The 12,500-nt window shown below is 34.0% G+C and overlaps 1 protein-coding gene across 1 annotated transcript in view; it reads left to right on the plus strand.

The window, feature by feature from the left end:
* The first annotated feature begins 6,861 nt into the window (after positions 1-6,861).
* LOC125595919 (ATP synthase subunit beta, chloroplastic) overlaps positions 6,862-12,500 on the plus strand; it is an 11,989-nt gene continuing 6,350 nt past the window's right edge. Inside the window, exon 1 of the mRNA XM_048771303.1 lies at positions 6,862-12,500. This exon is cut by the window's right edge and continues 6,350 nt beyond it. Coding sequence (XP_048627260.1) covers positions 7,359-8,855 — 1,497 coding nt within the window. The 5' untranslated portion in view covers positions 6,862-7,358 and the 3' untranslated portion in view covers positions 8,856-12,500.

Genomic DNA, 12,500 nt, shown 5'->3' on the forward strand with positions numbered 1-12,500 from the left:
TTTCGCTTCTTGTTCTTTTAATATCTTTCTTATAGGCTCTCAATTTTTTTGAGAAATGCTTTTTCGACTCTAAAAAGATCATTGAATAAAATCCATCTTTCAGTATGCACATTTCTTCCATACCTAACCCTACAAGAGTTAACTGCTTTGTATCTATTCATTGCATTGAGTTCTTTTGGTTTGAAACCTATACAAGCCATAACTCCCTTCCTTTATTACTTTCTTCTATAATCCATGGTATAACTAAATAGTCCGATCCCATTTTTCAATCAAAATTTGTATCAAAATGCAAAGTAATACTTTTAGATTGAATATTATCCCTTTTCCTGAATTTTGGAAATCGAAATCGAAAGACAAAGAGGCTTTCAATTTTTTTTATTGTTTTGTCTTTTTTTTTGAAATAACCAAATAGACAGATCTAAAAAACATTGGATAATTGAACCTCCAACTGTTTCTTTTAAACACCTTTGATGTCACAACAACTTCCTAAGAACTGCCTTATAATCTTGAAGTACTATCCGCATCCCCCTCCCAACCCACCCACATTAGGATTGCTTGTTAATGGTTGATCGAGTTTAATGGATTCGCCCTCTGAAACAAGAAGTTCTAGGCCTCGAGGGATAATATCAATTACTTGGCGTTCATTCGATGCATCCACTATGGTTATTTCGTATCCCCCTTTTTCTTTTCGTAAAATTTTACTTATTATCCCTCCTGCCGTAGCATTATAAACTGTATTGTTACTTTTGCTACCATCAGGATAAATCTGACTGACCCCTTCCCCTATTTCCACCTACGTATATAGGATATTTTAAGAAGTGAACATCTTTATTAGTAGCAGGTCTGGGGCAAGAATAGGAAAGGTTATTTCACTATATTTTGACCAGGAACAGGACCTATCACAAGAATATTTTTTTTATTGGGCGATAATTCTGAAAACAGATTTCCTATCTTTTCTTTCATCTCGGGTGAAATACGATCGGGGGGGGCTAATTCAAACCCCTCCGGTAAAATAAGAACAGCTCCCACATTCAAAGCTCCTTTTTTACCATTAGCTAGAACTTGTTTTAGCTGCATATCATAAGGAATTTTAACAACTGCTTCAAATACAGTATCAGGAAGTACCGCTTGTGGAACCTCAATATCCACGGGCTTACTAGCTAAATGGCAATTGGCACATACAATACGCCCAGTTGCCTCTCGTGGATTTTCATAATTCTGCTGGGCAAAAATTGGATATGCACTTGAAATGGATGCCCAAGTTATTATATATATCATGAGTGAGACAGATATGGAGCGAGTAATCTCTTCCCTTATCCAAGAAAGGTATTTCTAGTTTGCATGGTCCAATCGTTTATCCCCGAAATTTCTACATAAAGTTAGGTAGGTCGATAATATACTTCCCTAGCCACAATTCTGCTATTTACATTTACTGAAAAATAAATTTTTTTTAATATACAAGGAATCCCTCGTGGGTAAAAAGAGTAAAGTAAATACGACTTTGATTTGGTTATGATGTATAAAGTAAGAAAGAGTAGAATTGGATCAGTGAATCGTTTTTAGTCATTTATTGCATGATAAATCACTACAAGTGACGGAGATACACGATTTAAATAACGAAAGATCCAATATTTAAAAATTGTATCAAGAATGACTGGAAAGGTAGAAACTAGACCAGATAAAATTTGCTCATAATGAGCAAACCCAAATCTTTGTAAATATAACCAATCATTAGTTCCCAACCGTGAGGCGAATGGAATCCGATACATAAATCAGTTATAAAGAATCGAAAAAGCTTTAATTGTATCACTTAAATTATATAGGAATTCTTGAACCCAAGAATTGAGAATAAAAAGCTTTTCCTTACCCCAAAGGAATAACCACTTAGAATAACGAAAGATATTAGATTTGTCGAGAAGTGCAAGATTGTATGGATACGATACTCATTGTGTATTTTGATGAATTGGATCGTTTCTTTGTGGATTCCTAGACGAAATTGTTGTAAATCGGTTTCTGGGTATTCCTTTATCATTTCATCCAGCTGGAATAGTTCCTCTAATTGTATGAATTTTTCTAGAACACTTTTTTCTTGAATATCATTCAAGAAAGTTTCGCATTGTCTAGTATTCCACCAATTAGTAATCCAAGTTTTCAAACTTTTATTACAGCAGAGAGAGATCAACCAGGGCAAAAAGACTATAGATGTAAAAAAAAAAAAAAGGAATGAATGCTTTCTTTTTTGCCATTTTGAATCTGTAATTGTAATGAACCTACCGCATTTGTGGATTCTATTAGATCTACTATTTCTATCGAGCATGAGTTTCTATTCTAATTCAAATAGAATGTATTGAGCCTATAATCCCTTTTCTCTTTTTCTTTTGATTCAATACTTAGTCTTTGCTTTGAATCTAGAAAGAATACAGAAATAGACTCAGAATACACTTACAATTTGAATAAAGAAAAAATTGTATTTCCAGGATGTTATTCCCCCTTTTTTTCGATCAATACTAAAAGAACTTTTTTGAATTTTTAAAATAAAAAATATGATTCTATTTTCGAGACGAATAAACTCCCTTTCTTTTCTATCAAATATATAAAAACGAGCATAAAAGAATAGATGAATGTTCAATTGAAAAAAAAGAAAGCAATTCTTTCGTTTTCTTCTACCTACTGCCAAAGGATTTAGTCTTTAAACTTTAAAAATGAATTCATTTCAAAATACTTCAATTGGTACACGCAAGAAGTAAGCCAATTCAGCAGCTTTTTGCTCAATTTCTCGTGTAGTAAAATTCTCATCAGTACGAATTAAAGGAATAGCCCCTTGACCTCTAATTTCCATATAAAGGACACGCCGGCAGAAACACCCTCTTTAACTTCGATTCTGATCGACTGAATATCTTTCATAAGGAATCGTAAAAAGATGCGACGGCTTTTTCCAGGAAATCCCCAACGAAAAATCCGTACTATCCCTTCTTTTCGGTCGAAAAGATCATAACCACTACCCACACATCCACAAAATAGTGCACCACAAATAGCAACTAATAAAGAGACCCGCGATCCCATAGAAAGACATCACAATCCCTTGTGGAAAAAAAAGGATTTCCTGAGATGCAACTAACGATATAAAATTTTTACCAAGATAACTGGAAGTTCCAACCAATAAGAATCCCAATGAACCTAAAAATAGGATAAGGCCCAGCAGAAATTACTTGTTTTTCGAGACCCCGTTATAAATTCTATCCATAGAGATTCTGATCGCCAACTCATATATATTAGATCCAGTTATACAATTTTTTGGAATTGAGAAAATATGACTTTCCTTTTTTTGTTTTCAAAGTAACTCTCATCAACTATAACTATTTTGTTTGAACCTTTACTTTAGGAATAATTTATATAATTGTTTATATCTAAAATAATAATCTCCTTCCTTTATATGATCCCCTATAACTATATACATACAAATAAATACATTGACTTGAATTTCATCCAGCGGTCCGACGATGATCCATTTTTTCAAAAGAGCGCAAATTGAGTTACCCCATATAATACGTTTACACATGCATAAAAACTTTTTTTAGTTATGTTTGTAGGAATCTATGTGTTATACAATTCTTCTACCAAATGGGTCTTATCAAATCGAAGTTTTTAAAATAAAAAGGGGAGTTATACGATTCGGTCTCATCCGATCTAAAAAATCTTATTTTTTTGAATATGAAGAAATAAAGAAGCCATTGCAAGTGCCGGAAAGACTAGGCCTACTAAAGGCACAAAAATAGAGGGTAAGTTGTTGAAAGTTGTCATAAAATGGGGTACCTCAATTTAATATTTGTACCTGTTATTGTTATATTCTGAATTCTAAAGATATCTTAGAATATCTTGTAGTTTTATTATTTCTATTATATATATTATATAATTATACTAAGTATCTTTAAGTAATATATATCGAATACTAATATACAACCTAATAGAAATAATAGAACCTACTAGAAATAGAATAAAAAATAGGTACAAGAAATGCCAAACTAAATAAATGGACTTATTAATCTTTCAAAATAAAATAGATGTATTATCATAATCTCCCTGTTAGATTTATTATTCTTTTTGTTCTTTTTGTCTTCTAATAGTCATTAATAAAGAAAAAATTTTATTCCATTAAAATTTTATACAAAATTGATTGGAATCTGATCCACCAACAGGGAATTTTCGGGAAATGCAAAACGATGCAAGACTCTCTATAGATCTATATCTCTATTTGAATTATCTATCCATATGCAAGCAAGAGAGGAAAAAAACTTTGTTTTATTTTTCTAGTCGAATTTGAACTTCCCGAAAGCAAAAATTCACTTTTTATCTTGTTGATAAAGGTTTACTGAGTAGTAAACAAGAATATCGATAAAAAAATGATTCTAAAGAAAAATGAATTTTTCAGGGTTTTCGTTTAATTATGATAAACTAACTGTTTTATTTGATTTCATTTTTGTTCAAAGGAAAAAAAGCATGGAGCTGAAATAACTCACTCACAACACCTTTTAAAGGATTACGTGGTACAATTGCATCCAATAAGCCCTTACGTAATAAAGATTCAGCTGCTTGTGAACCTTCAGGCACGGCTTTTTTCAATGTTTGTTCAATTACTCTTTTACCCGCAAATGCAATATAGGCATAGGGTTCGGCAATAATGATATCCCCCAACATACCAAAACTTGCTGTCACCCCACCGGTAGTAGGAGATGTAAGAATTGATATATAGAATAACTTTTTACTTGATTGATAATCACATAAAACCGAAGAAATTTTAGCCATTTGCATCAAACTTAAACTTCCTTCTTGCATTCGTGCTCCTCCGGAAGAACACACTAAAATAAGAGGTAAACATTGATTGGTAGCATACTCGATCAAACGAGTTATTTTTTCGCCTACTACGGATCCCATACTACCCCCCATAAACTGAAAATCCATAACCCCAAGAGCTACCGGAATACCGTTTAATTGACCTGTACCTGTTTGAATAGCGTCAGTCAACCCTGTCTTTTTTTGAGCAGAGGCAATACGCTTTTTATAAGGTTCCTCCCTCGAATGAAATTTAATGGGATCCGCAGAGACCATGTCTTCATCCATAGGATTCCAAGTACCCGGATCAATCGAAAGCTCAATTCTCTCTGAACTGGTCATTTTCAAATAATGTCCACATTCTTCACAAACATTCATTTCGACTTTCTTATACATTAATCCATAACAATTGTCGCATTGAATCCACAATTGATTGTAGTTTTTAGTTATATCGAAATCCTTAGAACTCATTAAATTATTACGATTACTATTAGTTCTTATCTTGTCATTTTTGCTTTCACGAATCTTTCCACTTCCACTTTCACTACAAATGAAATTATAAATGTAACTTTCATTGGAATTATTACTATCGCTTAAAAAGTGACTATTAATACAGATGTGAGAACGAAAATAAGAGTCAATGCAACTATTAATGTGATTATTACAATTATATTTAGTATCCTTAATGTAAGGATCATAGTGCAGATCGTTGTCACCTTTAGATCTATTATTCAGATAACTAGAACTACAATAACTATAAAAAAAAATTTCTAGGTCACTCAAATCATTGTTAATCTCAAATTTTTTCTTTTTTATATCAAAATATATAGAATAACTATTTTTATTACTATCCCTAACAAAAAGGTGTCATCCGATATGAAATTCCGAATGTCCTTGGAGTTAACTAAAAGATCAACATTATTGTAATAACTAGAACGCTCACCCCAACCATAAAAGTTTTTATCCATATCATATATAAACCGGTCTTTACTTATAGTAGTCTTTTCAATAGGAGCAAAACTATCCATTGCTTTACTTAGCTCGCCTCTGTATTCCAATTCTCCCTTAGAAAACATCAAATTGAACCACGATTTTTCCATAGAGCTTCTGGCCTCTATTTACATGAAAATAAAATAACAATAGATGAATAGTCATTCAATGAAAAAATTGAAAAATGCAAAAAAAAAATTTGAATAGTTCATTTTCTATTCAGAGTAAGCAAAGCATGTCAATGCAATTGCTAATTGCTAAGATTATTAAGTAAAAGCAATTGAAATTAATAAATTTCAATTCTAAATGAAAATAAGGATTTTCTTATATTGTGTAAAATTCTCATTAAAAAAAAGAAATATTTGTTCTTCGCTTATGAATATAAGCGATATGAAGAACTTTTTTAGTAAAATCTCGTATACTAATATAAAAAAAAGTTTTTATTCCAATACGGAATGAAAAGAAAAGGACAACATGCAGAATGGGTAGAAGAAGTGGGGATACTTGGTTCAAGCCCTGACACGAAACTTAAAAAAGAATAAAAAATCCTAAGAATCCATATTTCGTATAGAATTTCTTGTGGACACTACAATACAAAAGTGTAGTTGTGTTTAATCTTCTTTTTTTTTCAGATTTTGTATATCTAGATTAAGTATGTATCTATCAAAAACAGTATATACACTAGATAAACTCGGCTCAATCTTTTTTTACTAAAAGATTGAGCCGAGTTTAATTGCAATTAAACTAATAAAACGGACGTGAATTACTAATCTAATTTCTAGTCTTGGCCATCTAATTTATCGATGGTTGGGAAGTTAAATGTGATCTCCTTCCATACTTCACAAGCAGCAGCTAGTTCAGGACTCCATTTGCAAGCCTCACGGATAATTTCATTACCCTCGACTGCAAGATCACGTCCCTCATTACGAGCTTGTACACATGCTTCTAGAGCTACTCGGTTAGCTACGGCACCCGGTGCATTTCCCCAAGGGTGGCCTAAAGTTCCGCCACCAAATTGTAGTACGGAATCATCTCATAAAATCACTCTTGACAGTAATATATGTTGTATATGTAAATCCTAGATATGACAATATGCGGAATTCATCCATGAAAATGAAAAACAAGGGGGGGTTGATATCGATGGGACGCATAACCGGATATGCTAAAATGAAAATATGAAAAAAAAAAGGCTAATGAGATCGAAATAATGAATCATAAATAGAGTTCCATTTCGGAATTGGCTAGATAAAACAAAGTCTTGCCTATTATGACAAATAAATCAAAGACTTTCCACAAAAATTTTTTTTATTCATATATTTTTTATTTTAAAACTAGGTTTTGGTTAGTTGAGCTTGAAAACGACTATTCCTTCATTGAAATTTAATTAAGTAAAAAATTGAATTGCATATTCGCTTGGGTGGTACCAATGAAATCGAGTGCTTACTCCCATTTATTATTGAATTAACCAATGAATTTACTATCGAAGATTTTTTCTGTATTCGAAAAATTTCGCAACAAAATTGAACATATTTTTTATTATGAGAATAAATCCTACTACTTCGGATCCAGCGGTTTCAATACGTGAAAAAAACAACCTGGGACGTATTGCCCAAATCATTGGTCCGGTACTGGATGTAGCCTTTCCCCCGGGCAAGATGCCTAATATTTACAATGCTCTGGTGGTTAAGGGTCGAGATACGCTTGGTCAAGAAATTAATGTGACTTGTGAAGTACAGCAATTATTAGGAAACAACCGAGTTAGAGCTGTAGCTATGAGCGCGACCGAGGGTTTAAAGAGAGGGATGGACGTGGTTGATATGGGAAATCCTCTAAGTGTTCCAGTCGGCGGAGCGACTCTAGGACGAATTTTCAATGTACTTGGGGAACCTGTTGATAATTTAGGTCCTGTCGATACTCTCACAACATCTCCTATCCATAAATCCGCGCCTGCTTTTATAGACTTAGATACAACCTTATCTATTTTTGAAACAGGAATTAAAGTAGTAGATCTTTTGGCCCCTTATCGTCGTGGGGGAAAAATCGGACTATTCGGTGGGGCTGGCGTGGGTAAAACAGTACTAATTATGGAATTGATCAACAACATTGCCAAAGCTCATGGTGGTGTATCCGTATTTGGTGGAGTAGGCGAACGAACTCGTGAAGGAAATGATCTTTACATGGAAATGAAAGAATCTGGAGTCATTAATGAACTAAACCTTGCGGACTCCAAAGTAGCCCTAGTCTACGGTCAGATGAATGAACCGCCGGGAGCTCGTATGAGAGTTGGTCTGACTGCCTTAACTATGGCAGAATATTTCCGAGATGTTAATGAGCAAGACGTACTTCTATTTATCGACAATATCTTCCGTTTTGTACAAGCAGGATCCGAGGTATCCGCTTTATTGGGTAGAATGCCTTCTGCTGTGGGTTACCAACCCACCCTTAGTACCGAAATGGGTTCTTTACAAGAAAGAATTACTTCTACGAAAAAAGGGTCCATAACCTCTATTCAAGCAGTTTATGTACCTGCAGACGATTTGACTGACCCTGCTCCTGCCACCACATTTGCACATTTAGATGCGACTACCGTACTATCAAGAGGATTAGCTGCTAAAGGTATCTATCCAGCGGTAGATCCTTTAGATTCAACGTCAACTATGCTACAACCTCGAATCGTTGGCGAGGAACATTATGAAACTGCGCAACAAGTAAAGCAAACTTTACAACGTTACAAGGAGCTTCAGGACATTATAGCTATCCTGGGGTTGGACGAATTATCCGAAGAGGATCGCTTAACCGTCGCAAGAGCACGAAAGATTGAGCGTTTCTTATCACAACCTTTTTTCGTAGCAGAAGTATTTACAGGTTCTCCGGGAAAATATGTTGGGCTAGCGGAAACAATTAGAGGGTTTAATTTGATCCTTTCCGGAGAATTTGATTCTCTTCCTGAACAGGCCTTTTACTTAGTGGGTAACATCGATGAAGCTACTGCGAAGGCTACGAACTTAGAAATGGAGAGTAAATTGAAGAAATGACCTTAAATCTTTGTGTACTGACTCCGAATCGAATTGTTTGGGATTCAGAAGTAAAAGAAATCATTTTATCTACTAATAGTGGACAAATTGGCGTATTACCAAATCACGCGCCGATTGCCACAGCTGTTGATATAGGTATTTTGAAAATACGCCTTAATAACCAATGGTTAACAATGGCTCTGATGGGCGGTTTTGCTAGAATAGGCAATAATGAAATTACTATTTTAGTAAATGATGCAGAGAAGAATAGTGACATTGATCCACAAGAAGCTCAGCAAACTCTTGAAATAGCAGAGGCGAACTTGAGAAAAGCTGAAGGCAAGAGACAAACAATTGAGGCTAATCTAGCTCTCAGACGAGCTCGGACACGCGTCGAGGCTCTCAATACGATTTGATTTTGTAACTAGCTGACGTATAAAAAAATAGGATCCAAAAGCGAGAAAAAAAAAAAAAAAAAGCTGGCTACAAAAACTTATTAGACACCATTGATCATGGTGTCTAATAAGTTATACCTACTATTGGATTTGAACCAATGACTCCTGCCGTATGAAAGCAATACTCTAACCACTGAGTTAAGTAGGTTATTTATCATCGTAAAGAGAAGGCACGGGGATACTTATCACATCGATAGGATTATAAATCCAATATTATTTCTAAGCAATACCAATAAACAACGAGATGAAAGAGATATAATGTTCGATCATATAATATTAATCTTGACAAGAAATTATCTACATGATAAGATAAAATGTGGATCATAAACACAAGGGCTATAGCTCAGTTAGGTAGAGCACCTCGTTTACACGTGCGCCAAAGTTTTTCAGAGGAGTCCATCACGCAATCAAACCAATTGATTGATCTTATTAATAAATCGATGTCTTACTCCATGACTTTTTTTTAGGAAAAAGAGGAGAACAATAGCCTGACATTAGGTCCTATTAAAGTACCCCATTTCGGTAGGGAATTAATAGAACCCATCATTGATTTGAGATATTGATAGGGTGAATACCCAGTCTACTTAATGCTAGGCAGAATGAGTATAAGGAACTCAAAAATGATCTTTTCGTCCTATGAACCTTAAGGTGTAGCAAGTTTCATATTTGATTTTTTAATCAGGATGTTAGAGACTATATTTAACTTAAGTTGATCTAGACCAAAAGCAAACCTACGTCAAGAGAACCCTTCTTTGAAACACTTTGGTAGTTATTCTGTATTGTATTAGAATTAAAAAATAATCAATCAGAGTACTTGGAACCATTTCTTATCTTTTTTTTTTAAGAAAAAATATGGTAGACTAACTGATCTTTCTATCAGTTAATGAAAGAGCCCAATGCAAAAAAAATGCATGTTGGGTCTTTGAAAGAGTTCGAATCATTTTGATAATAATAAGTTCGAGCTCTTTTACCGAGCAGGTCTACGGTTCGAATCCGTATAGCCCTAACTAATAAATTTATTCTAATAAATGACATTCAAATCCAAATAATTGGATAATTTTTGACTTTTTATTGTATTCTTTATTTCTAACTGGTTACTTTCAATTTGTTGGTTCATAAAAAAAACTCCCAGACCCTAAACCATAAGTCCTGGGGGTCGTTCAGAATAAAACGGAAAACCAAATTTGATTTCATTTGATGATCCAATCACTATCTATAGATATATCTAGATAGATACTTATAATTTAGAATAAACGTTTTTTATTCATTCATTTTCATAGTCGTAAGTGGATTTTTTGATACGTCATAATTTTAAAAACGAAGATATTTTTATCAATTTGTTTTATTTTTAAATAAAACATAAAGCAAATTTAAGAAACAGAAATAAAAAAAATTACTAGTTATTAATCATATTAATATTATATTATTAATATGAGAAACTATTAGTAATAGAAACATGGAAATATTAAGTAATAAGTGTACTGAAAATAAGATTACAATCAATAAATCTTAAAAGGAGACGTCTACCACAGCAACCAAACGAAAATAAATGATTCGATTAACCTGAATTTTTGTTTTGACGCAAGAGTTATATATACCTTGCCCAATCCACTCCGATTGGAATTGACTAAGCGGGTATTTTTTCCACATTCATAGGAGTTCGTCTATGTTTCTGCTTTACGAATATGATATTTTCTGGGCATTTTTAATAATATCAAGTGCTATTCCTGTTTTGGCATTTCTAATTTCCGGGGTTTTATCTCCAATTACGAAGGGGCCGGAGAAACTTTCTAGTTATGAATCAGGTATAGAACCGATCGGGGATGCTTGGTTACAATTTAGAATCCGTTATTATATGTTTGCTCTAGTTTTTGTTGTTTTTGATGTTGAAACCGTTTTTCTGTATCCGTGGGCAATGAGTTTCGATGTACTAGGGGTATCCGCTTTTATAGAAGCTTTCATTTTCGTGCTTATCCTAATTCTTGGTTTAGTTTATGCATGGCGAAAAGGAGCGTTGGAATGGTCTTAGTTCGTTTCCTGAATACTTGTACAATAACAATAAAAAAAAAGTAAAAAAAAACCATTGAAACAATTATGAATTCCATTAAGTTTCCCGTACTTGATCGAACAACAAAAAACTCAGTTATTTCAACTACGTTAAATGATCTTTCAAATTGGTCAAGACTTTCCAGCCTATGGCCGCTTCTTTATGGTACCAGTTGTTGTTTTATTGAATTTGCCTCATTAATAGGCTCCCGATTTGACTTTGATCGTTATGGGCTAGTACCAAGATCAAGTCCTAGACAGGCGGACCTTATTTTAACAGCAGGTACAGTAACAATGAAAATGGCTCCTTCTTTAGTGAGATTATATGAACAAATGCCTGAACCAAAGTATGTTATTGCTATGGGAGCGTGTACAATTACAGGGGGGATGTTCAGTACCGATTCTTATAGTACTGTTCGAGGGGTTGATAAGCTAATTCCTGTAGATGTCTATTTGCCGGGTTGTCCACCTAAACCAGAGGCTGTTATAGACGCTATAACAAAGCTTCGTAAGAAAATAGCTAGAGAAATCTATAAGGATCGAATTAGACCTCAACGGGGTAATCGGTGTTTTACTACCAATCACAAGTTTTTTGTTGTACGCAGTACACAGACTGGAAATTATGATCAAGAATTACTCTATCCACCATCATCTACTTCAGAGATCTCTACTGAAACATTTTTTAAATACAAAAGCCCAGTATCTTCCCACGAATTAGTGAATTAGGGAGGATTTGAGAGAATAAGAAAAAAATCTTCATAAATTAGAACTCATGGTAAATGTGAAATACTTAAATTTATATAAAAAAGGTGTGGGGGAAATAAAAAAGATGCAGGGCACTTTGTCCGTTTGGCTAGCCAAACGCGGGCTGGTTCATAGATCGTTGGGCTTCGATTACCAAGGAATAGAGACTTTACAAATAAAGCCCGAAGATTGGCATTCTATTGCTGTAATTTTATATGTATATGGTTACAATTATTTACGTTCCCAATGTGCCTATGATGTGGCACCAGGTGGCCTCTTAGCCAGTGTGTATCATCTTACGAGAATAGAATATGGTGTCAATCAAGCGGAAGAAGTTTGCATAAAAGTATTTACTCACAGGAGTAATCCCAGAATTCCATCTGTTTTCTGGGTTTGGAAAAGTACGGATTTTCAAGAACGG

The sequence above is a fragment of the Brassica napus genome, unplaced genomic scaffold, assembly GCF_020379485.1.
Source record: "Brassica napus cultivar Da-Ae unplaced genomic scaffold, Da-Ae ScsIHWf_1098;HRSCAF=1563, whole genome shotgun sequence".
Lineage (NCBI taxonomy): Eukaryota > Viridiplantae > Streptophyta > Magnoliopsida > Brassicales > Brassicaceae > Brassica > Brassica napus.